We start from the raw sequence: 25,005 nt of genomic DNA, 5'->3' as shown, positions 1-25,005 counted from the left end.
TTATAATAAAGTGGATATCCTAAAACGGGAGATTCTTGAGGCGAAGACCACCTAAGATGGTCTGAGGGTTGAGCTTTTTACTTCTTAAAAAAAAGCCTAGAGTTCTCGAGCTCAGTTGGAGGCGTTGAGAAATTCCTTTGGGGAGTTCCATGAATGTTTTTGGGGGTTTGCAGCTTTGTTCGAGATGATTAGAGACAATATCTTTCTTACCATATCCAACTTGTATTTCTTCAATCAATCTAGAAGAATGCAAGTGGACTTCAGTGCTTTCTTCACTCCAATTCTAGTGCCTGATTTTGCAGAGGGCTATAATTGCCTAACATGGAGAATACCTAGCTGAAGATCCTAGTCTAAACATCTGAGCCTCCCCCCCTCAATCCTTATGTACACAACCACTTTCCTATAGGGTTTCTCCATGTAACATATATTTTGTTTTATTTTATAAATTTGATTCTTTTCATCCCAGATCTAACATCCATAGTAAAATTTCCACGTGGGGTTCAAGGCCCATAAGAAAAGTTTTGAAATTTTATATGGGTCTAACACCCATACTTAGAAAAAAGTTGAGGGAATTCCCTAGGCAATCTATATTGGTCCAACGCTTATAATAAAAATTCCATGTAGGGTCTAAAAACCTTTAGAAAATTATTGAAAATCTGTATGGGTCCAATGCCCATACTTAGAAAAATATTTATCAAATTTTGGTAGGAATTGACCTTTGAATTTTGTCTAACCTTAGTAGGATATGCCCTCTGCTTGGAACTGAAAAGAAATTTAGGTTGTGATTATATCTTTTTATTTCTAATAGATCATTGAGATGATGCTAAGATCATGTGGAGATTGGTGTTATTGTATTATGGGGACAAAGTCAAAACTTTTTTGAAAGTTATGGGGTTGTTGCCTTAGGGAGATCACTTCCATCCCCGTTGTTGAGGCATCATCCATCTCATCATTGGAGAGTTGTGCAATTGCACTAGGAAGACCATGTCGATCACTTCCAAGGTAAATTATGCAATCGCACTATGGAGACTGGGTTCATCCTATCCCTGGAAGGTTATGAGGCCTATCTCATCTTTGGAGAGTTGCACTAGGGTGACTAAATCAATTTCTTCCAAGGTAAATTGTGCAATCTCAATAGCAAGACCGTGATGATCTCTTTCAAGGTAAATTGTGCAATCACACTAAAAAGACTAAATCCATCCAATCTTTGGAAGGTTGTGAGGCTTATCCCATCCTTAGATAGTTGTGCAATTGTATTAGGGTGACTAGGTCAATCACTTCTAAGATAAATTATGCAATCACACTAGGAAAACTAGGTCTATCCCATCCTTTGAAGGTTGTGGGGCTATTTCCCAAGTCAAATCCTTCATTAACTAGTTGATGAGAGGTCCCCGGGCATCACCCGAAGAAAATGAAAACATATTTTGAATAAGTCATTCATATACAAAAAACTTACATTGTTTTTCTCATTGGCTATTGATGAATTTTCATTTGATCATAGTGTCAAGCGTGAGGGAAACTCTTTCATTTCTCTTGGATGATTGCCAAAGATACTTAACATGCTTAACTATTTGAACCAACTTTCCACTTGTACTTGTTGAAAGCTTTCTAGAATCTCGAGGTTCTAATTGTATTTGTGAAGTTGGCAAATGCATAGCCCAAGTTTTATTGTCTTACTAAGTCCATTGGCAAGTAGAAGAAATCATACTTTAACTTAGAGCGAACAAATTACTGCATAGCCTTTCCTACCTATTGAAGAGTTGTTGAAGCTCTGATGGAGTAGATATGCCAATAACTGTAGGGAGGTTCGTGACACGTCCCATTTTAGAAGTGTCTTGATCATACACCTTTGATGATGATTAGGGATATAAAAAACCAGTTAAGGAAGAATAATTAATGGCCTTTTGATTTGTTTCCCACAGACAACGCCAATTAATGAAGTCCCAAAATTCAAGGAGCTTAAAATTAAGGTTTATATGTTGAATAATTGATTAATCTTTTGATTTAAGCAATCTATTATTTTTCCTCTAATCAAAGTGACTAGTAGCCGATATCTAGTGTCTGATAGTCCAACATGACTATAACTAGTAATTGTTAAATGTTTTCTTTGATTCTTTTATCGAACATGAATTCTAGAAAAAAATAACATAAAACACGTTAATTCATCAATTATGAACATAAGTATTCTAACATAAATGAAAGGTAATTATCGTAGCAGGCAGACTTAATTTCCACCCCTATAGCATCCAGTTTCCTTCAAGCTTTCAAGAGCTCCACACATTTCCTATACATTGCAACTACCTCTAGGTTTCTTAACAGGACAACAGAATCACGATACTTCATTCTTTACCATATCTTTTGCTTTAAAATATTCTTCATTCTAAACCCTAAACCCTTGTTTAAGATAATCAAATAGAAAAATTATGATCCATACCTTACTTTTGAGGAGAGGTTCAACCTTCACTGGATGGGTCCCATCAAGATGGAAGAAATCATACCAACTGGAAGAAGACATTCGAAATATCAAGCAAATTTTTAGGCCGAGGAATAAAGAACCAGATAAAAGCAAAAAACAATACAAATAGGGACAATGCCAAGTCGGCCAACAGACCTTCCAGCCCAAGCTACTAGCTCTATGATAAACTGCTCCACCGAAGAGGGCAACATCTTGCAATACAACCAGTCCGATAAGTCAGGCTTCACAAGGCAACATTATAACATAGTTTACCATATATTGACCACATATATTCATATATACTAACGCACTAATTGCATATGAATTCTATGTGGTGCAAAATATGCTCAAAATCACGACAACTTACGGTGTAGAAGATCCTATGTGCCATTTCCAATGCAACTGATCCGATAAGAACCTATATAAAATGAAAAAGTAAGTTCCACAAAATTATCCTCTAGCAGATTATAACAAACTCCAGCTACAAGTTATAAAAAATCAACACTAAAGCTTTGAAGAAGATGAAGCACTCACTGATCTTACCTTATCATCAAGTGGATCAAGATAGGAACCCTCTACAGAATCAATTTTCATCTTCCTAGCGACATACAAAATATTTCAAAATTAAATTGATTTGACAGTGTATTTCAAAATTGATTTGATATGAGTTGGTCATATAAATTCATCGTTTGCATTTTGGGTGAAGCCAATCATAAATATTGTTTAAATATCCTTTTATTTGAAAATTTGAACATATATTGGGTTTGGTTTTGAATTTAATATAATCAAATATTTAAAAACATGTATGAATAATTAATGTCAAAATCAAAATAAAAAATAGTAAATATTTGAAAAACTATATTCTGAGTAAATAAGTTAATTAATTTGAGGAATGTTTTTTTACTTATCTTCAAACAAACAGTAATCCTATTCCTTCTGCTTTCTGCATTATACATAGGGTCTAACCAAGTATATCACAAGTCAGCAGCTCAGGAAAAAGAAACTTTTGCACTAATGCTAGCAGTTGTGTTGAGATAGGAAAAGGTTTCCTAGATAGAAAGGATTTGTATTTCGAATCCTTATTTAACTAATTAATTCTAGTTGAAGGCATGAAAATCATACTTCAATTCAATTACCCAAGGACTTATCCTCAGGTGGTTGCGTGATTAATAGCTGTCGTCAGTTTCTATTTAATATATAATCCCAGTGAGTAACGGTATGACGCCAAAAGCAGAGGCAGTGCACTTAGAAACCTCTTCCAATTCGGATATTTTAAGAATCCTATTCCTTGAATGACAAGATGTTAAGAATGTGTGCATATATATAGAGAGAGCAAAACGGCGAAAGCCAAACTTAAAAGAAACAAATGGATGGAGAAATAAATACATCAGAATTATCCATAGCGGCAGAAGCAGTAGAAGCAGCAGCAAGAGGAGAAAACGATTTCTCTCTTGTCCATCTGAATGCCGATCTGTTGATCAACATTCTTGTTCGACTTCCACCAGAAAAATCAGTCTTTTGTTCCAAGTTGGTCTCCAAAGGTTGGTGTTCTATACTAGAGAATCCCTATTTTGTTTCCAGGTTTATATCGCACCATATCAATGACAAGCTGAGAAACCATTATTCTTCTTATGCCGCTGCATACCACAAATACCCCCCTTTCTTCTTTATTAGTAGATACAACGATCCAAGGCTTTGTTTTTTCGCAACTGGTGCTGATCAGGAGGAATCCCCCAAGGAATTCACGTTAGAATTTCTTCCACAGGAAAACGACATTAATCTTATTGTTTCTGTAAAGGCTTCCTGCAATGATCTACTCTTCTGCATAGCAAAAAACAGTGATTATGTTATCACTCATTACTATATCTGCAATCCCTTCACTAGGCAATGGAGTGTCCTCCCTCCTCCTCTCATAAGAACTACAACAAAAAGAATATATTTTGGGTTGGTTTGCCAGCCAAATTATCAGAGATGGATTCAAGGACAACAATATGAATCTCGTTTTCGGCTAGTACGCTTTATTGAGGTAGAAGAGCACCATGTCGCGGTGGATTTATATTGTTCTGAGACTGGACAATGGAATGAATCTTTTCTGGTAGGCGCCCAGTATGACTTTATCTTTACCAATGTTTTAGCACATGATGGGAAGTTGCATTGGTACAATGGTAGAGATGTTGTTGCTTATGATCCCTTTAATGATGGTCAAACCATTTTCATCGATGGATCCCAATTTAAAGGACGAACCCCATTGCCCGACGTCATTCTTAACAATCCTGACCGCCTCATTTTACGGGTAGTTAATTTCCGCCTTGGGGAATGCCGAGGATTGTTGCGGTTCATGCAGATCATCACTAATTCCTACCGTTCAGATTCTAATGATCATCTGAGTGTTTGGGAGCTCAAGGACAATGAGACTAGAGGATTCAGTTTGGTACACGTGATTTCCTTTGACAATATGTTCTCCAAAGAACCCTGGGTTAGAGATTTTGTAAAGAGCGAGAATAGGGTCAATGCACGGGCACTAGCTTTCCACCCAGAAAATAAGAATGTGGTATACTTGGGCTTCCTTTACCACATCATCTCGTGCAACATCCGAACCGGCGAGTTGGAAGTCATTGATGGGATTCCGTATGAACATAAATTCTGTGCTTTGGAAAATGTCTTCGGAATCAAGCAACCATGGTGGCCAACACCAGTTTCGACGTCCTCGCACCCACTGAATGCCCTTCTCCACTACTTCTGATTCAATCGTTAGTTTGTTTGTCTTTTATCCTTTTCCCCTTGAACTACAATATATATCATCCCGGAAGGTCTCTCGATCGCCATCCTTTTTTAACTCTTAAGTTTATAAATTTTCCTATGGAGCGTGGTAGAAATTGAATATGAGAATGTCTCTTAATTAGCTTTTATTATACTCATCAAATGTCAAAATAATTGAGTATCTCCGATGTTTTGAATAAATTTCTTAGATTAAAATAATAAATTATTTATTATTAGATTAAAATTTAATTATAAATTGTTAAATTAGTCATCCAAAATTTGTAAATATTGTTTTCTACAATGTACTTAACAGATAACACTAATATGTTATGTTATAATATTTTCATTTAATATATATATATATATATATATATATATATATATATATGTAGAACTAGAAGTTGCTCCCTCATCAATTTGGAATTCTTCCTCAGAGATTTCAGAAGACCTAAGTCAGCATCTGAGATTGCAATGTAAAGATTTTGTATCTGGTTAATGACATCTTTATTAATTTGGAGTTCATAGGGAATTTATTTCAAAATCATAGAAAAAACCTCAATTTCTATATTCCAGGAAATTACTAGTAAAGCTAAAAGAAAACCCCATTCCACTGGTCATTCAGTGGTGTTTCTATAGTTTCATTGGGGTTTTTAAGGTATTTAAAGATAAGTTAATAATATTAAGTGAAGGACAATGCATCGTCGTGTAGACTATATATATATATATATATATATATATATAAAAGCACTAAGCACACAAACTTGACATGCCCAAACACACCTCAAACTTGTCATCGCCCTTACTTTCTTGATTCAAATCATTTTTTTTCTTTTCTTATTTGTTAATTTACTTAGGGTAAAATTAATTTAGTTGTTTTCTAATAAAAAATGCAACTTTATTTTAAAGTCAAAAAGTACATAAAGATTTAATTTTTATTATAAAAAGAAACACATGATAAAAGTGAAGAAACATAAACTAACCACAAAAATTTATAAAATATTATGAAATTAGATTAACAAAGTAATTTATTTCTATGATTTTTTTTTTTCTAAAGTCATGCAGTAAAGGCCTTAAGATTGAGCTGGTTATTTAATCAAACTCATGTAATTATATGTACTTATATATTTAGATTCATTAATCATTGGCAATCCATTGCACAGCAATTTCAATATGTGATTGTTATTTCCTAAAATGAAATTAAATTGCATAACATAATAAATGAAGAAATTTTGTTCATAATATTAATTTAAAAAAAAGGTAAGAAATCAAATTGATTTGACAATATATTTCAAAATTTATTTGATACAATTTGGTCGTATAAATTCATCTATGACATATCTTTTTCATTTGGGGCGAAGCCAATGAAAAAGATATGTCATAAATTTCCTTTGAACAGTTGTGTTTGGGCCATGCCACTTCGGTGAATCAGTAATCTCAAGACCTTGATTAGTTGCATGTTTTCTAGAATTATCCCTTCATTGCTTGCAAATCTCCATTTCATGGACTCATAGTTTGCAGAAGTTGCACCCCTCCATTTCAAAGGGATTTATGGAATTCCTAAGCTTTCACACCTCTACTTGTCTGGTATGCAGCTTGGTAGAATGCTATATTCTTCTCTATTTGGTCTTCCATCCTTGCAGCATTTACCTCTCCGCTTGAACCAGTTCAGCAGCGAACTAGATGAGTTCCCGATTTATTGATTCTTCTTCCTCTCGCTATGAACACTGGACTCGGGATTTTGAGCCAAGGTCAATCTTTGAACTCCCCTTCAGGCTTGTTCATTCTCTAAATCCATTATGATTAATATTATTTATAGAATTAACGTATAAGTTGAATAAACATTCAAATATATCCTCTACCGGTAAATATATCCAAATATATATCGGTAATTAAAAAAGTATCTAAAAACAGTAGTTAGAAGTGTCATTATTTTCTTATGATTATAACTTGAAATTGTTTTTCATTAATTAAAGAAATAAATGCATATAATTCAAATATTATCTATCTCACAATTATTCATTTTTTGTTACTTCAAATTATTTATAATCATTACTATATAAAACAATTTTTGTTTCAAGAAATAAAATGACGTTGAATAAAAATATCCAAAACTCCATGCAAATGTTCAAAATTTGATTAAAAACTTATTTTCATCTTAAATTTATCTTCATGAACAGATTTATTGATTCATGGCTACTTAAAAGTTATTCACCAATATATTCTATATTATCTAGAAAATATTTTCAATTTATATACTACAATTTTGAAAGGTAAACAAATAATAATAATAATAATAATAATAATAATAATAAAATGATCGGTCTATCTATATAGCCCATTTTACATGATAAAAACAATACACACACACATAGAGGACTAGTCATAAGCTAATTAGTAAAATAGATCAGGATCACGGTCGCAATGATGGCTTGGGCAGAATTTTTCTTAGCCATGGACATTACTAATTATAGAAGGTAATTGTTTAAAAGATAGTTAATTAAGCAGTTGTTTTTAATTTGAAGAAACAAAAGAGAAAGAAGAGACTTATTCATTATAATTTTGTAACAGCAGCAGAGGTATATATACACTTGATTTCTGTTACAGTAGAGGAAGCTATGTTCATGGTCAAATCAGAGTCTATCTCTATTAACTATTATCCTATCAATTGTATGCAGAGCAACGCACCATTGCAGTAGGAAAGAAGCTCTACAACTTGTGTTGGAGTTAAACTAAAACTCTACAAGTTGTGTTAAGGTCAGACTCTGCAATCTAATTTGCAGGAGGACTTGCAATCCGTGTTGGAGTGGGAGTTTGTTGTCCTTCCTTCAATACTCCCCCTCAAGTTGGATTAAGGGGGTTGATTGAGCCAAGCTTGGATAGTAAATGATGAAAGTGAGCTGAAGTTAGAACCTTTATAAATACATCATTCAGTGATCGTGACTGCGAGTGTAACATAGTTTGATAATCTGCAATTGAACTTGTTGGTGAATAAAATGGCAATCAACTTCAATGTATTTAGTTTTTTCATGAAACATAAGATTAGCTGCAATATGCATGACAACTTGATTATCACAAAACAAAGTCATTAGAATACTGCTAGAAAATCCCAGATCTGACAGAAGACCTTTAAGCCAAATTAATTCACAAGTTGTGGATGTCATCGTATGATATTCAGCTTCAGCACTAGAGCGTGCAACAATATGTTGTTTTTACTATGCTAGGAAACCGAATTACCACCAACAAACATGCAAAAACCAGTAGTTGATTTATGATCAATAACATTACCTGCCCAATCAGAGTCACTATATCTGGTAATCTGAGTATGACCATAATTAGTCATAAGAATCCCACGAGAAGCAGAACCCTTTAGATAGCGTAAAATTCATTTAACAAGGCTCAAGTGAAAAACTATAGGAGTATGCATGAACTAACCAACAAGGTTCACTGCGTAGGTGATATTAGGCCGTGTAATAGTAAGATAAACGAGTCTACCAATAAGATGTTGATAGTAATTGATAGACCAAAGAGGTTCACTAGCTGTTTCAAGCTTCAATTTACTATTCAATGGAGTAGGGGTAGGTTTAACATCCATCATCTTGGTATCCTTAAGTAAATGAAGAACATACCTGCATTGGTTAAGGAATAGCCCTTTCTGAACAATAGCCATTTCAATCCCAAGAAAGTATTTCAAACTGCTAAGGTCTTTAATGGGAAAACATTGTTGCAGAGTAGCCTTGAGATGAGATATTGCGTTACCATTGTTTCCCATAATAATAAGGCCATCAATATAGACAAGAACCATTACTTTGGTCGTTGGTCCAAGCTGGACAAATAAGGAGGAGTCTACATTACTTCATTTGAAGCCACTATCTTCCAGAACAACACTCAATTATGCATACCAAGCTCGTGGAGATTGTTTCAACCCATAAATAGATTTGTGAAGCCGACACACTGAGTTAGGGTCTGAACCTTGAGGGTGACCGAGGGGCAACTTCATATAGACTTCTTCTTCAAGGTTTCCATGTAAGAAGACATTTTTGACATCCATTTGACACATCAACCATATATTATTCACAGCTACTAAGAGCTGAACATGAACAATGTTCATTTTTGCAACAGATGCGAAGGTTTCCTTGTAATCTATGCCAAAGGTTTGAGTATAGCCTTGAGCCACAAGGCGCGCCTTGTATCTGTCAATAAATCCATCTGAGTTAAACTTAATTTTATACACCCAGCGACTTTCCACAACATGTGTTATTTTAATCAAGGGCTTGCAGCTCATCATGCATAGCCTGCCACCATTCATCCTGTGAGTTTGCCTCATGAAAATTTCATCAGAGATAACTAAGAAAGGCAGTATGTTCAGCTGAGAGATGTTGATATGTAAGGTAATCAGATATAGGATGTCTTGCAGCATAGGTGACAAAGTCTTGTAGCTTTGTTGGAGGAGCACGGTGATGAGTTGGATTCCTACGAGGCTGTGGAAAAGGAGAGTGATTAACAGACTCACTCTCAGAAACTTCCTTAGAATCCGTGGTAATAGGAATGATAGGAGGGTGCTGCAGGTGAGGATGAGGGGACTGATTAGCAGAATCATCCTCAGAGTCTGAAATAATAGGAATGACAGCTCTTGAGTCAAAGTGCATATCTGTAGTTGTAGTGGACAAATGCCTATCATGATTGCTATTATCATCAGTCTGGGAGTCTGCAGGGCTGTGTTCAGAGTGTGTATTAACGAGACTAACAACCCCTTCATTAGTAGCCACATCATCAGAGAAGGAGGAAAAGTCGCCTGCAGTAGTCAGTCTATTTGCAAATGAAGCCAAGTCTGTAGAAGTAGCATTAGGTATAGGAAATAATTATGTCAAGTCATCTTGTTGATTCCTGTTTTTAAAGTATAAAGAGCTTTTTTCAAATCAGACGTCTCTTGATATGAGCAATTTTTTTAAGGAGGATGGTAGCATTTATACCCCTTTTGTGTTGAGGAGTATCACACTTAGCGACCCTTGGATCAAGTTTGTCCTGATGTGAGCTTTATATATGAACAAAATAAGTGCAACCAAACACTCGCAAATGAGATAAGTTAGGTGGTTGTTTCTGCAAGACTTCAAGAGGTGATTTAAAATGTAATACTCGGTTAGGAAGCCGATTGATTAGATATGCAACAAATAACACTCTGTGAGACCAAAAAGATTTTGGAACATGCATGTGTATTATTAAGGCTCTAGTTTTTTTTTTCCAATAAGTCTCTATTTTTATGTTCAACTACCCCATTTTGTTGTGGTGTGCCAAAACAACTCGACTAATATAAAATGCCATGAGAAGCTAGATATTGCGTCATATTTTTTTACATAGATTCAATGTTATTATCAGATCAAAGAATTTTTATTTTCATAGAAAATTGAGTCATGACCAGCATATGAAAATTTTGAAAGACATGCACAACTTCACTTTTGAATTTAAAGAGATAAATCCATATAATAAAAGAGAAGTCATCAACAAAGAAAACAAAATATTTATATCCATCAAAAGATTCAATAGTTGGTCCCCAAACATCAGAATAAACAATATCAAACATCTTATTTGCTATAGAGGATGAAAGCATAAAAAGAAGTCTAGTAGATTAGACAAATGACATATATCATATGGAAAACTTCTGATATCCAAATTAAGCATTAATTTGGTGAGGACAATGTCTAAGGGGTGAGCTAAGCATTGGTGCCATAAAAGTTGCTTTTGATGAAACGAAGAAAAAGCAGAAACTTGACGATACTCGTTGTTCTGAGGATGACTTGAAAAATAATAAAGCTCTTTGAAAAAGAAACCTTCACCAATCATTTTCTTGGTGGTGAGGTCCTGAAAAAGAACTTGTTAAGAGTCAAATATAACACAACAATTCAGTGTTCGAGTGATTTTACCAATGGAAAGTAATTGAAACAGAAAGGAGGGAACATATATATAAGACTAAGGATTCTATACTATTGGACAATAATTTAATTTTTCCTTTACCCTTGACAGAGACATTTTTTCCATTGGCAATAGACACATTGGAGAAGAAAATCCTTCAAAATTACATAAGTTGGTTAATTTATTAGTGATATGATCAGTGGCACCTGAATCAATGACCCAAAAATCATGCACAATACTAGCTACCAAGACAATTTTAAATGTAATGAAAATACCTTCTATGTTTTCTTACGAAAGGTGAGCAAAACTTGCAAGAAAGCCCATAAACTTACCAAGAAGCACCACGGAATCAGAGGCAGATGTTGTCATAGCAGTATCACCCTTTTCCTTAAGATAGGAAGCAAAGTCATTGAAAAGAGCAAATAGATTGGTAGAGAAATTCTCAAAATTACTGGAAGGAGAATTGGTGAAGTAAGTAGCAACAACATAACCCTTAGTCTCGTAGCCCCTTTGAGATCTCTTCTCTTTTTCAAAATTCAGCTTCAGCTCTAGATGAAGAATCCAACACCTCCCTATAGAATGGCCAATATTATGACAATGGTGGCACTTCAAATCGGTTTGTTTGCCCTTGTAAGGTCTATCATTGTTCATTGATCTGTTGACGACATAAGCATGAGATTCTATTTTAGAGTCAGAATTCATAACCTTTCTACGAGCTTCTTCTCATTGGATAGTAGCGCACACACTAGTAAGGGATTGGAGATCATGATTCATGAGGATCATCCTGCGAAGATCTTCAAAGTCTGAACCGAGGCTAGCTAAAAACTGAAAGATCTTGTTCTCCTTTTCATGTTTCCTTAATCTTGTTGCATTAATCGTGTGGGGATGATATAGTGCAAGTTCACTCCACATACCTTTCAGGGTCCCAAATAATTAAACATAGGTCTTGCCATCTTGCTGCAGATTATTAAGATTTCTGTTGATTTGGAAGATACGAACTACATTGTTTTGGTTTCCATACATCTCTTTCACTGTTTCCCATAGTTTAAAAGAAGATTCTGAGTAGCTGAATATTTTAGCAATATGATTTTCCATAGAGTTAAGTAACCAAGACATAACAAGTTGGTCCTTGCATTGCCAAGCTTTATAAGCTTGTGAAGGAGAATCAAGAGGTCTAATATGGCCATTGACATAGCCAAGTTTAGATCTACCACCTAGAGCAATTTTCATAGCTCTTGATCAAGGGAGATAGTTAAATTCATTTAACAAAACTAAGCCTAAACGTTGATTAGGATTAGGCTCTTATTGTGACACATTACAGGATCTATTGGTGCCATCAACATTATCCATCTTGAATGGATCTTCCATAAGTTTTTTGTTAATAATCAGCAGGATATTAATAACATACTCTGATACCATGAAAAAACAAAAGAGAAAGAAGAGTCTTATTCATCATAATTCTGTTACAATAGTAGAGGTATATATACACTTGATTTTTGTTACAGTAGAGGAAGCTATGTTCACGATCAAATCAAAGTCTATCTCTATTAACTACTATCCTATCAATTGTATGCAGGGTAATGTAACATTGCAGTAGGAAAGAAGCTCTATAACTTGTGTTAGAGTTAAACTAAAACTCTGCAAGTTGTGTTAAGGTCAGACTTTGCAATCTAATCATCTACAAGAGGACTTGCAATCCGTGTTGGAGTGGGAATCTGTTGTCCTTCCTTCAATATAATTACTAAACAAAGATGTAAATAAGATGAAAGACAACTAGATATCAGGAGCCTAACAATTTCTAGGGTATAAATAAGCTTTTTTGACGGAATTGAAGTAAATCCTATCTTGAACAAGGGAATTGGCACACAAAAAAATTATTTCATTTGTTGTGTTTATGCAAAAGGGTTATGCAAATTAGTAGGAGGAGAAAGAAGAAAAGGAATCTTTTCACATGTGATGGATTGGAAAAGTAGAATTCTCTTGAGGAGAGCGAGGAGAGCGCATCACGCAGCAACAATGCATCCGCCAAACATGGCAAAGCATTTTCCTTTAGGAAGAAAACATTAATGGAATGAGAAATATTTAAATTTATGATTTCCTTATGACTAGAAAATCAAGTTTGAGTTTTTGGATTTGTTTTCATCTAAAAACACTTCAAAATCATGCTAGCAACCAAAACAAACTTATTTTCAATCCCAAAATACTCTATAATCATTTTAAAAAATGAAAATTAAATGAATAAAAAAAAACTTAACAGTCACAATCTATTTTTTCTAGTATAGTTATTGGAAGACACTACCATTGAACTTCTCTTGAAATACAAACACAATAATATTAAAATCGGTGTTTTTGGTGGTTGAAATGTGGCCATATGATCGGTTTCTTTCTCCTCATAATTTTTCAATGATACCAAAACATGAATCCTAAAATAATAAGGATTAAATAATAGATAGACTGATACTCAAGGGAGAAAAATAAAGTTTTCTATATCAAAATCTAAAAGGTTTGTTTTGTTTGTTTGTTAAAGCTTGTACTCTTTTTTTTTAATTTTCATTTTTAACTATAATTAAAGCTTTATTTTGCAAAATCAATATTTAATTAAACGTTGAAATATTAAATGATCAACACAAATCTTGGTAATGTAACTTGAGATGATGAAATTGTAAAAAAATAAAAAAATGATGACGGAAATAATCTTGCCTGATCATTTTACACATTTATTTTAATTTTGAAGTCATAATATCGAAGTAAAAAATTTTATTTATCTTTAAACAAACAATATACATAGGATCTAACTAAGTCAACAGCTCAGTTAAGATATTTGGGAACTAATGCTAGCAGTTGGAAACATGAAAATGATAGGTTTAATTGTCAAACTTCAATTCAATTACCCCACAAGCAAGGACTGATCTTTAAACAAAACATTTTTATTAATTTTCTGTGAATTAAAATTATGTAGAATCATATCTACATAAAACAATTTTGTTTCAAGAAATAAAATTACAAAGAATAAAAATATCCAAAACTCCATGCAAATATTAAAATTTGATAAAAAAATAATAATATATTTTCAGCTTAAATTTATCTTCACAGATACATTTTATTGATTCATGGCTACTTAAAATTAAGATATTCCCCAATATATTCTATATTATCTAGAAAATATTTTCAATTTATATACTACAAAGAACACACTTTTGAATGGAATAATAATAATACTAATTTTGAGGATCTAAAAACATAAACCCTAATTTCTAGTTAACTTAGAAGAAGCAATTAGGCAATAGGTCTTCTACTGCAGCAGGAGACCCGTTGCTTGTTATTAAAAAAAAAAAAACAAATTGTCTGCTGGCAACGGACTAGTAATCAGCGCTAAGTCAAATAGACCATGACCATGGTCGTAGTGAAGGCCTGGTCAGAATTTTTCTTAGACGTGGATATTATTACTAATTATAGGAATTAGGAGGGAATTGTTTAAAAGACAGTTAATTAAGCAGCTGTTTTTACTAAACAAAGATGGAAGCAAAAGGAAAGACAACTAGATTTCAGGAGACTAACAATTTTCAGGGTCCAAATAAGCTTTTTGTGATGGAATTCAAGTAAATCCTGTCTTCAACAAGGGAATTTGGCACACACAAAAAAAACTTGATTTGTAGAGTTTATGCAAAAGGGTTTTGCAGATTAGTATGAGGAGAGGAAAGAAAACGAATCTTTTCTCGTGCTGTGGATCGAAAAAACAGATTTCTCATGTGGAGAGCACATCAGGCAGCAACAAGACATCTGACAAACAAAGCAGAACGATTTCCTTCTGGAAGAACATATCATGGAAAATAGGTTTGACATTAATGCAATAAATTTTTTTCAAATTTGTGATTTTGGTAACACACACTTAAACGCTTATCATTTTAGTGCTGTGATCAATCAATGTTGTTGCAGGCAGCAGTAAAAGGAAGAATAATCTTAGGGTTTTCACATATCAGGAACTAGCTGTTGCGACTGACAACTTCAATCCTTCTTGCTCGGTTGGAGAAGGTGGATTTGGAAAGGTTTTCAAAGGATACATTGAGAGCATCGATCAGGTGAGTCTTGTGCTATGTGTGCATGCACACACAGTCATATTTGTCATCCCAGATCATCTTGTAATGCAATTAGTTTGCTTCATTCTCTCTTTTTCAGCATGTTGGTGTTAAGCAACTTGACAGTAATGGAAGACAAGGAAACAAAGAATTCTTTTCAGAGATCATTACATTAAGTATTGTTCAACATCCAAATCTTGTCAAACTGATTGGCTACTGTGTAGAAGATGATCAAAGACTCTTAGTTTATGAATTCATGCCCAACGAAAGCTTGGAAACTCACCTTCTTGGTATGCCCACATAATTCTTGTTTTTGTACCCTAGGCAACAAGTTTACGAAATTTTGTTTGTTTACTTGTCATGCCTTGATTTAGCTTTAGGTCCGAATTTTTACCACTACATCGTCTCTTTACAGATTTTTTGTTTGGTGTGCTAACATTTTCTGATTTCCAGCTTTACCTCCAGGAAGAAAACCTTTGGACTGGACTACTAGGATGAAAATAGCGTCAGGAGCAGCAAAAGGATTGGAATATTTGCACGATACTGCCGATCCTCAGATCATCTATCGAGATTTCAAAGCATCAAACATATTATTAGATGAAGGTTTCCATCCGAAGCTCTCTGATTTCGGGCTTGCTAAGTTAGGTCCAACAGAAGGAAAGGATCATGTATCTACAAGGGTGATGGGTACGTATGGCTACTGTGCTCCTGAATATCAACGAACAGGTCAGCTGACAACAAAGTCTGATGTTTACAGTTTCGGTGTTGTTTTCCTGGAGATAATTTCAGGAAGGAGAGTTGTTGACCCGTCAAGACCAAAAGAGGAGCAGAACCTACTTCATTGGGTATGCCGATGTTTATTCTCCTTCAATGAAGTTGTTAGGATTATATATATCCTTAATTCCAGAGTAATTAGAAGTGTATACCTTAATATCGATTCTGGTTTCTATATTGCAGGCAGGGCCACTGTTTAAGGATAGAATTCAATTTACAAAGATGGCAGATCCATTGCTTGAAGGAAACTACCCACAAAAGTGTCTATACCAAGCTCTTGCAATTGCAGCAATCTGTCTCCAAGAAGAAGCTGATACCAGACCTTTGATGGCTGATGTTGTAACTGCACTTGAGTTTCTTGCCACACCACTTGAGGAGAAAAAACCTACAGTAATATCAACAGAAAACATCCATTATGTCGACTCTGTGACTGGAGGAAATGTGAAGGAAGAGTGAGAGGCTAAGTTATACTCCAATTATGCAGAAAAAAGAAGAGAGAATATGGAGTTTTTGTTCGGATGTGGAATTTTTTATTTGGAACACGTGTTTTCTAGTTTTCCAAATTAAGCTGTTCTTTAGTTTGGAAAACATTAGAAAAGATGTTCTCCACATTTTCTCCTTCAAACACTGTAAGAACCATATTCTTGACCCAATTTAAACTCTAGATTCGGTCCAAACCCAAATTAACTAACCTAGGTATTTAGAAAAATTTGCTATATAAGAGCATTATTTCTTTTCCTCAATTTCTTCCCCCTACCGTGACTTTCCACTCTTGTTTTCAGTTGTGAATTTAATTTTTTGGTTAAAGAAATGTTGAACAAACAAGTAGATTATTTTTACCTCTTTTGATATTTTTGATTAAGGATTGAATGTGGAAGGTTTTAAGATATGTTTAGGGTTTTTATATTGTTTTAATGATAGAATAATTTAAACGATTGAATTGATGTTTTAAGGAGTTAGTTGGCCTTAATTAAACGAACTGATTTGATATCTGGGATTATGGTTTGTTGAAGAATAAATTGTGTTATTGTGAAATCTACAGATTTAAAGATTGACAGATCGAGATTTTAAAAATCTTGATCAACCGGTCAACCGATTGGTTGAACCAATCGCCCGGTTGGCTAGTTCTTGCTAGTCGACCGATTGGTTTGTGCTGCCGGTCGATTGGTTGGTTGAAACCAGTCGACCAGTTGGCCTGTGATTGTGGTTGATCGGTTGACTTGGTAGTAAAGTTTTATCGGGTCTGTTAGGTTCGATCAGTTTGAGTTATGTTCGGGATCGATTGGGTGAAACAGTTCAACTTTATATTTACTTTTTGTTCTCTAAGCTTAGAGTTTTCAATCTCTTATTATACTTTTCTTCAAGTCATTTTTTAGTGTTTTTCATATCCATTATAGATTCTACTGATATTCCTTCTAACGATCTTCAGTGGTCTCTGGTTTTGCATCTGTTTGTCTTTTGCTTTTGTTTTTTGAATGAGTGGTGTTGATCTTTAATATGCATGTAATATAAATAATATATGCATGTTAATTATATAATGAATACAATTTATTAATTCTTGAATATTTATATATGTTGTTTTATTATCTGAATACTCATCTATTCTTGAATTTCGCACTCACATTATATTGAATTAAATTCTATTCGATATGATATACATTGTTTTGATAAATATTACAAGTATCTATCATGTCTTGATAATGATATACTTGTCAATAACTTTATTCTAACGGAGAGTAGTTAGTCTATGTGCACATAGTATTGTATATACCTAGTTGGTGAGAGAGGCACCCGCATGTGGCGACTGATCCTCTCACAATGGTCACCTTCAAGTGTCATCTAGTCATCTTCGGGTGTCATTTGATCTCTGACATGCAAACTATTAATATGCTTAGTAAGTATATTTATATCAAGATATATCAACTTGCAAACTATTAATATCTAAGATGTATGTTAAATGTTTTTCCCGCACTGAGTTGGTTAAACTCACCCTTTTATTTTTTTAATATTATTTCAGGTTTTTAGTTTCTGTTATAAGGTGAAATTCGTTGTATGTTCTTACTTTTTAAGTTTTGGTTGGTATGTCTTGCTTAGGGGTGAGCAAAAAAACCGAAAAACTGAGAAAACCGAAAAAAAAAACCAAAAAAACCGAACCGTGAAAAAAAACCGATTAAACCGATTAAAATTTTGAAAAAACCGACCGGTTTGGTTTGGTTTTGGTTTTATAAGCATAAAACTAAAAAAACCGAACCGAACCCAAACCGAAAAAAACCGGAAAAAAAACCGAGTCATACTGAAAAAACCGAGCCAAACCGAAAAAACAGAGTCAAACCTAAACCGGCCGATTTGAACCGGTTTTGGTTTTTTTTTTAAATTCGGTTTAGTTATTTTTTTTTTATAAAAACCGAACCGAACCGAAAATGATCACCCTTAGTCTTGCTTGTTCCGCAAGGCTTTCCTTTTAGTTTTTAATTCAATGTCTAGACGCTTCACTATTATACTATTTTAATTAAATTTAAATTTTAATAATGTAATAAGTATTATGGTTTATTTGTTTTGTTTTTTTTAATGATAAGCATTCTTTTGAAGTGTTATTTAATTTTAATGGCTTTGAAAAATATAATATTTTAAAGGATATTGAAATGTTGTGAAATATTTATATAATTTGTTTTATAATATGCATGTTTGGAGATTTAGCATAGATTAAGTGTCCTTGCGACGCTGTTCTTGCATTACCAGTCATATACCCGGCATTTAGGTCGTGATCACGGTGTCAATTCCCCTCGCATGCTTCTCCATCTGGCCATTCTTAAGAAAACTATTATGTCTAGTCATTAATATGGAGAGGAACGAAGACGGCGGAGTCTTTAGGTGGAAAAAACATTTGATAATGAAGCTGCTGATGGAAGATAAACTGAAATGGGTTTAATTTAAAGCTCATGATATGGTTTGTAACACATCCTTAAGATTACCTGCAGAAATGAAAAGCTCCATCTAGATTTCCAGATGTCTGAGACGTGTAAATTACCCCTTAACTATATTTTACAGCCCACGTTGTTTCTGTATTTCTCAGATTTGTCAAGCTATATTCCATCTACTTATTGCTTTTCTTGCCTTTTAAGATCCAAATTATCTGCAAGCAATGTTTTCACTGCAAGTAGTCGAAATCATAGGAGTGTTTTTTGTTCCGAATATCAGAATATCTATGTTCATTCAATTTTTCTTAAGATGTACGTGTTGGCTATTCTTCATCGTTCTCATTCTATTCATTCAATTTAAAACAGATGCTCCTAGATGTACGTAAAAAACGGGCTCTTTATGAGTCAACACTTGCGAAATGGTGAGTCATACAATCACTCTATTGTGGATCCTATATATAATTAGTGTGAGCGGATTCACGATCAGCCAGACTTATCTATATCTTCTTGTGTTTTTTGTTAATGGAATCCAATCCTGTGGAAAAAGGATTACGATCGTGGTTATAGTGGAGACCTCCCTGTCAGCATTTATCTTAAGCCATGGAAAATGCTAATTATAGGAGGGAATAGATTAAAAGTGAGTTAACCAGAAACAAGTCCTTGCCCCTGTTTTTGCTAAACAGAGAAAGCTAATTACTAGTTGGAAGCAAGACGCTGACAGCTAGACTAGCTAACAATTTCAAAATCCAATGGTTCTGCTGCTAAAGTTTACAGAAAAAGCTAACGATGCTGTTACCAGAAGAACTCAATTCCTATATAGTTAACGGATACGTAAATACCATTTCATGGTGAGATAGAATCATCTTACCTCCAACAAGGTACCTAAAAAGAAACTTTGTATTTGTATAGATTACATAAATACACAACAGGGTTTGCAAATTAGCAGGAGGGGAGGAAGGAAATGAGTCTTTTCTCGTGTTTTAGATTGAAAAAGAAGAGTTCTTTTAAGGGAAGTAGATCATCATGGACCAACAAGGGATTTGGCAAACAAGGCAAAACATTATCTTTCATAAGAAACATGTCTCGTATAATAGGTGAGGTGTGTCCATGGAATAAATTTCAATTTTGTTATTTTGGTAATGGATAATTGCCAATGATTTTGGTCATGTTATCAATGTTGCAGACAGAAGCAAAAGGAGGAACATTTCTCAAGTTTTCACTTTTCGCGAACTAGCTGTTGCAACCAAAAAATTCAATCCTCATTGCCTGGTGGGAGAAGGTGGATTTGGAAGGGTGTACAAAGGATACATTGAGAGCATCGATCAAGTTAGACAAGTATTTTAAGAACATGCAAACCTGTATATTATCCTAGATCATATTGTAATGCAATTGCTTTGTTTCATTCCTTGTTTTTTTTATCAGATTATTGCTGTTAAGCAGCTTGACAGGAATGGATTGCAAGGAAACAGAGAATTCTTTTCTGAGGTCCTTACATTAAGTTTGGTTCAACATTCCAATCTTGTCAAACTGATTGGCTACTGCGCTGATGGTGATCAAAGACTCCTAGTTTATGAATTCATGGCCAGTGGATCTTTGGAAAATCACCTTCTTGGTATGCCCATATAATTTATTTTTTTAATCCTACGCAAGAAGTTCTGTATACATGTCATGTTGCAGTTCAAGCACGAGCTTGATTTAGCCTTAGGTCCAAAGTTTTTTCATCTGCGTTGTCTCTATAAGGATTTTGTGCTTAGTGTGCAAACATTTTCTGCTTTCCAGATTTACGTCCAGGAAAAGAGCCTTTGGACTGGACAACTAGGATGAAAATAGCATCAGGAGCAGCGAAAGGGCTGGAGTATTTGCATGATGTTGCCGATCCTCAAATCATCTATAGGGATTTCAAAGCTTCAAATATTTTATTAGATGAAGATTTCAATCCGAAGCTGTCTGATTTTGGACTTGCCAAGTTGGGTCCAACAGGAGGAAAAGAACATGTGTCTACCACGGTGATGGGTACATATGGCTACTGTGCTCCTGAATATCAAATGACAGGTCAGCTGACAAAAATGTCTGATGTGTACAGTTTCGGTGTTGTTTTTCTGGAGATAATTTCAGGAAGGAGAGTTATTGACATGTCCAGACCAACTGAAGAGCAGAACCTAATTCATTGGGTATGTTGATGATTTTCTTTCCCAGTTAACTTGTTAGGATTATATCTTTCATTTCTGGCAAGGTTATAGCATAGAGCATAAGCTGCAAACATTGAGGTTTAAGGACTGATTGGAAATGCAGGCCATGACACTTATTCTCATTTTCATATTGCAGGCAGCGCCGCTATTTAAGGACAGAAGTCAATTTACAGCAATTGCAGATCCATTGCTTGGAGGAAAATACCCAAAAAAGAGTCTATATCAAGCTCTTGCAATTGCAGCCATGTGTATCCAAGAGGAAGCTGATAGACGACCTTTGATCGCTGATGTTGTAATGGCACTTGAGTATCTTGCCATGCCAATTGATGAGAAAAAAGCTACAATGACATCAACCGAAAGAATCCACCATGTTGACTCTGTGAAAGGAGGAAATGCAAAGGAAGAGCTGGGAGTTTAGATGTCCTGCAGAAACCAAAAGCTACTTCTAGGACTTCAATATTGTGGTGTTTGATGCATTTTTATATGATCCTAATCATTGATACCGTATTTCTTTTGGTGTTAATTTTGAAGTTCAGAAAAATGTAAAAGTGAGTTTTGTGAAGAGTCCTTTCAGGTCTTCTAGGTGCAAGTGTGCCATAGATTACTGATGTGATTATCTTCAAGTCTTAGACTAGTAAAAGTATGTCTTGAAAGAGTTGTATTCTAAGTCTACAAGTCCATGGGACTACCACGATATAAGAGAGATGTATTCCACCATGCTTCCCTCCTCTTACCAATTTTTCCTAACAATTTCACAAATGCGTATGCGTAAATGGACTGTTTTTGCTGCAGGTAAAAAAGTGCAGGCCATGGAATTGCAAGAGTTTACGTTTAATTTACAATATCAATGTTTGCTATTCTTTATCAGTCTCATTCAATTAAAAACTACATGCTCCAATTTCTTCTATGCAAAAACAACAACAAACCTTAACTCTACATAGATATACTCTTCACACCGCAATTAATTTTGAGCCAGCATTCCATTTGCAGTCCTTCGCGATATTTTAATCGGAACTTTTAAGGTATGAGCTAGGTCCGTTAACATATGATATAATGGCATGGCGATCGAAAAAGAAGGAGTGATGATTGTTAACCTCCCAATCCGGTACACACAATATCTGATTTCTTTTAGAAGTCAGCCTGTGGGTGTCATTTTGCAGTTATAATTATCACCTCTGAGATGCTACTTCATGAAGGTGATATCTGGATGAGGCAAAGGTGTGAAAGCATGAAAAACTGTAATTCTAACCAGCAACACATGCCAGGAAATTTACCAACTTGTTCACGTGCTCTTCTCCTAGTCTGATCAAAAGTAAGCCTGATAGATAGTTTAATTCTGACAAGGAGAATCAAGTACTATTGAAGCTGTGGACCTAAAGTTATAGGATCAGCAAAAGCACGGCCCACTGGCTTGACATACCAGCTTAGAGAAGTCAGAGAGCATGGCAGCTCTTTGTACGATTGTCTAAACCTGCATATCCTTCAAATCATCTTTCAGGATTATATAACCGAACCCAGGAATACCACTGAGACTATTGCTGTCAGCAACTTCCACAGCAGAACAGATACTCGGAAAGAATCCACTGCTGCCTCTTCGCTTCTTCCCTTGCCAGCTCATCGTCAAGGACCAGAAACTAGGCCTTGACTGACCATTACTGGAAGCTATGTCAACCACCAGCCCTTGAGGTTTCCTTGAACTCGCACTTTTCTCTATCTCAAACTTTGAGAAATACTTAATTTCTTTCCTCACAAGTGATCCTACGGTGCCTTGTGTGCCTATCGCAACTAGAGCCGTAGCAGCCATTTTCTCAGGGAACTTGGTGGTAGTGGTGCTGGCTTTATATTGCATAATATATAGTCTGATTGAGGTGATGGAGGCTTATGGTTGAAGTAAGTGGTGGCCCTAGTTATTTCCTTGTCAAAATATGAAAATGAGAGAGGGTGATTGGGGATCTCTCTCTCATCTTTGGTGTTTGTTTATAAAGCTCTCATTGAACCTCTTGATTAAAGTGGACAGCATGAGATTTTGCATAATTGGCGCATGGATATTAGTCATCGTATTCATCCTGTGATTGCATTGAAAGCATCTGCATGCTTTACTTGATAATTTTTTAAACCCCTTTGATTACTTGTTGGATGTAAGCACTTAGTATTATGATGGCCAGCAAAAATTGGTCAAGCATTCTTTATCTACTTATTCGGTGCTAAAACCTCATTGATTGGCAAGCCAAAACATGCCATACCATGTGGTTTCTTGGCCGTATTTGTTAGGTTAATCCTCCTTTTCTCATTCCTTGGCCAGATAGAAGAGAAGAGGAAAGGAGTCATGTATCACAAACTTGCTAGCAAATCACTTGAAGTGGAATTTAGGTATGGGGTCATAGGTGGTGTTGATCCCTCCTTTCTTTTGCTTTTGTGCATTCTGTGTAATGGCAGAAATCATTTCTTTTTGTAAAGGAACACAGGATACCTTGACACAGCAATTCATAATCGGATGGTTATTAAAAGAAGCTATAGAAAAACACCGTATATGCCGATTCAAGAACACTGGATGGCAATTTTGCCTTTCACACCACAAAACTTCAAACTAATTATTGGTGACATGAAAGTCCGCGCATTAATGCTTCAAACTAATGATAAGGGACAAGATTTTTTACATTTTAAAAGCATGGTAAGAAAACCAAAATGTCCTAAAAAAAATTACAATCATGGTATTAAAGAACAATTGGGTAATTTTAAAATGCTTTTTTGGCCAAATATAAAAAAATTCAAAAGTATAATGAAATGAGTACAGTATTCTTGAAAGTCAAAAATTTAAAATTTATGTCAAGGAGCTTTTTAGTTTTTTCAATAATTTTTTTTATTATTATTATCATATTAGTAGCTCAATGTTCTTTTGGTATGTGACTAAAAAAATATTAGACACACGGGAAGCACGCACACTTTGAGCTGTATATGCAGCGCCTCCCGGTGTCTAAAAATACCCTCTCACCATGACGTTGGAAGCGTCATTGTGTCCTATTGCTAATGGGGTGGAGCCTACAGGCATTGGGTGGTCGGTTTGTCACTAGTGGGGTTTTTTTCCTTTCTTTTTTCTCTCCTCCCTCTAAAATGTCAGTTTGGTCCTCTTTATTCTTGGTAGTTCAAATTCAATCTTTATTCTTTTGATTTCTAATTTTTATTCTTGGTCATTTTCTAAAAGTTTTATTTGTTTTCAATTTCATCCATCAATTTTAATTTGACATGTATTTTTTTAATTTGTTCCTTATTCTTTTAATTTCTATTTTTTTCATGATCCTTTTGGAAAACTTTTATTGGTTTTAATTTCATCCTACAATCTAAATGTATGGTATTATATTTTTGAATTCAGTCTTCATTGTTTTGGTTCTGTTTTTTTCTTGGCCCTTTTGTAGAAGCTTTATTTATTTGCAATTTCATACTTCAATCCAAAATTATGGTATATTATTTATACCAATTTCATACTCATTCTTTTTTTTTCTTTTGCTAAAGTTATTTTTCTTTTCAATTTCACCATTTAATAAGAAAGTTATTTTTATTTTTTATGTCAGTTTTGATCCTCATTCTTTTGATTTTTTTTAGTTCTTTTGCTAAATTGATTTTTCTTTTTAGTTTCACCTTACAATCAAAAATAAAATTTATTTTGTGTTTTATTTTTTATCCTTATTCTCTGAATTGCTATTTTTTTAATCTTTATTGTCGTGAAAGAACCTACAACAATTATTAATGAATATTGCAATTCGAGAGAAACTAGAAAAAACATAAGATTTAACGTGGTTCAGCAATGGACCTACATCTATAAAAGTTAGGAGCTTTTATTTTCATTATATCGAAATATGGTTACATGATATGTATTTATAGTAACCCTAAATCACCCAAGAAATCCTAGTTGTCCAAGGAGTATGAAT

The 25,005-nt window shown here is 34.4% G+C and overlaps 4 protein-coding genes and 1 long non-coding RNA gene across 5 annotated transcripts; 3 read left to right on the top strand and 2 right to left on the bottom strand.

The window, feature by feature from the left end:
* Positions 1-2,350: 2,350 nt before the first annotated feature.
* LOC18111278 (uncharacterized) lies at positions 2,351-2,899 on the bottom strand. The gene is made up of 3 exons (XR_002976768.2): positions 2,823-2,899; positions 2,612-2,667; positions 2,351-2,501 (listed from the first exon to the last, which is right to left on the bottom strand). It is a non-coding gene; the product is annotated as an uncharacterized LOC18111278 (long non-coding RNA).
* A 922-nt stretch (positions 2,900-3,821) lies between these two features.
* LOC18111279 (F-box protein At3g26010) lies at positions 3,822-5,198 on the top strand. Its single transcript, XM_006389593.1, has one exon. The coding sequence runs from the start codon at positions 3,822-3,824 to the stop codon at positions 5,196-5,198; it is 1,377 nt and encodes a 458-aa protein (XP_006389655.1).
* Positions 5,199-12,539: 7,341 nt separating this feature from the next.
* LOC18111280 (probable serine/threonine-protein kinase PBL23) lies at positions 12,540-16,428 on the top strand. Its single transcript, XM_024581335.1, has 6 exons — positions 12,540-12,599; positions 13,576-13,625; positions 15,066-15,201; positions 15,299-15,488; positions 15,652-16,043; positions 16,156-16,428. Exons 1-6 carry the CDS (start codon positions 12,540-12,542, stop codon positions 16,426-16,428), a joined length of 1,101 nt encoding a protein of 366 aa, XP_024437103.1.
* A 3,651-nt stretch (positions 16,429-20,079) lies between these two features.
* Positions 20,080-21,787, top strand: LOC18111281 (probable serine/threonine-protein kinase PBL23). The gene is made up of 4 exons (XM_006389595.3): positions 20,080-20,216; positions 20,313-20,502; positions 20,670-21,061; positions 21,216-21,787. The coding sequence occupies exons 2-4, from the start codon at positions 20,469-20,471 to the stop codon at positions 21,495-21,497; spliced, it is 708 nt and encodes a 235-aa protein (XP_006389657.3). The 5' UTR covers positions 20,080-20,216; positions 20,313-20,468; the 3' UTR covers positions 21,498-21,787.
* Positions 21,788-21,872: 85 nt separating this feature from the next.
* LOC18111282 (uncharacterized) lies at positions 21,873-23,123 on the bottom strand. The gene has a single exon (XM_024581081.2). It carries the CDS (start codon positions 22,926-22,928, stop codon positions 22,545-22,547), a length of 384 nt encoding a protein of 127 aa, XP_024436849.1. The 5' UTR covers positions 22,929-23,123; the 3' UTR covers positions 21,873-22,544.
* Between the last annotated feature and the right edge of the window lie 1,882 nt (positions 23,124-25,005).

This window comes from Populus trichocarpa, chromosome 11 (genome assembly GCF_000002775.5).
Source record: "Populus trichocarpa isolate Nisqually-1 chromosome 11, P.trichocarpa_v4.1, whole genome shotgun sequence".
Lineage (NCBI taxonomy): Eukaryota > Viridiplantae > Streptophyta > Magnoliopsida > Malpighiales > Salicaceae > Populus > Populus trichocarpa.
Note: the sequence above shows the minus strand (reverse complement) of the source record. Positions and strands in the feature narration are given on the sequence as shown.

What these genes read in the sequence shown, in the direction of transcription:
- LOC18111279 (XM_006389593.1), top strand. Translation starts at nt 3,822, where the DNA reads ATGGATGGAGAAATAAATACATCAGAATTATCCATAGCGGCAGAAGCA.
- LOC18111280 (XM_024581335.1), top strand. Translation starts at nt 12,540, where the DNA reads ATGAAAAAACAAAAGAGAAAGAAGAGTCTTATTCATCATAATTCTGTT. An exon ending in TCTATATCAAAATCTAAAAG is followed by an intron (nt 13,626 to 15,065) that starts GTTTGTTTTGTT and finishes TGCAGGCAGCAG; the next exon opens with TAAAAGGAAGAATAATCTTA. An exon ending in CTTGGAAACTCACCTTCTTG is followed by an intron (nt 15,489 to 15,651) that starts GTATGCCCACAT and finishes TCTGATTTCCAG; the next exon opens with CTTTACCTCCAGGAAGAAAA.
- LOC18111281 (XM_006389595.3), top strand. Translation starts at nt 20,469, where the DNA reads ATGGCCAGTGGATCTTTGGAAAATCACCTTCTTG. An exon ending in TTTGGAAAATCACCTTCTTG is followed by an intron (nt 20,503 to 20,669) that starts GTATGCCCATAT and finishes TCTGCTTTCCAG; the next exon opens with ATTTACGTCCAGGAAAAGAG. An exon ending in AGCAGAACCTAATTCATTGG is followed by an intron (nt 21,062 to 21,215) that starts GTATGTTGATGA and finishes TTCATATTGCAG; the next exon opens with GCAGCGCCGCTATTTAAGGA.
- LOC18111282 (XM_024581081.2), bottom strand. Translation starts at nt 22,928, where the DNA reads ATGCAATATAAAGCCAGCACCACTACCACCAAGTTCCCTGAGAAAATG.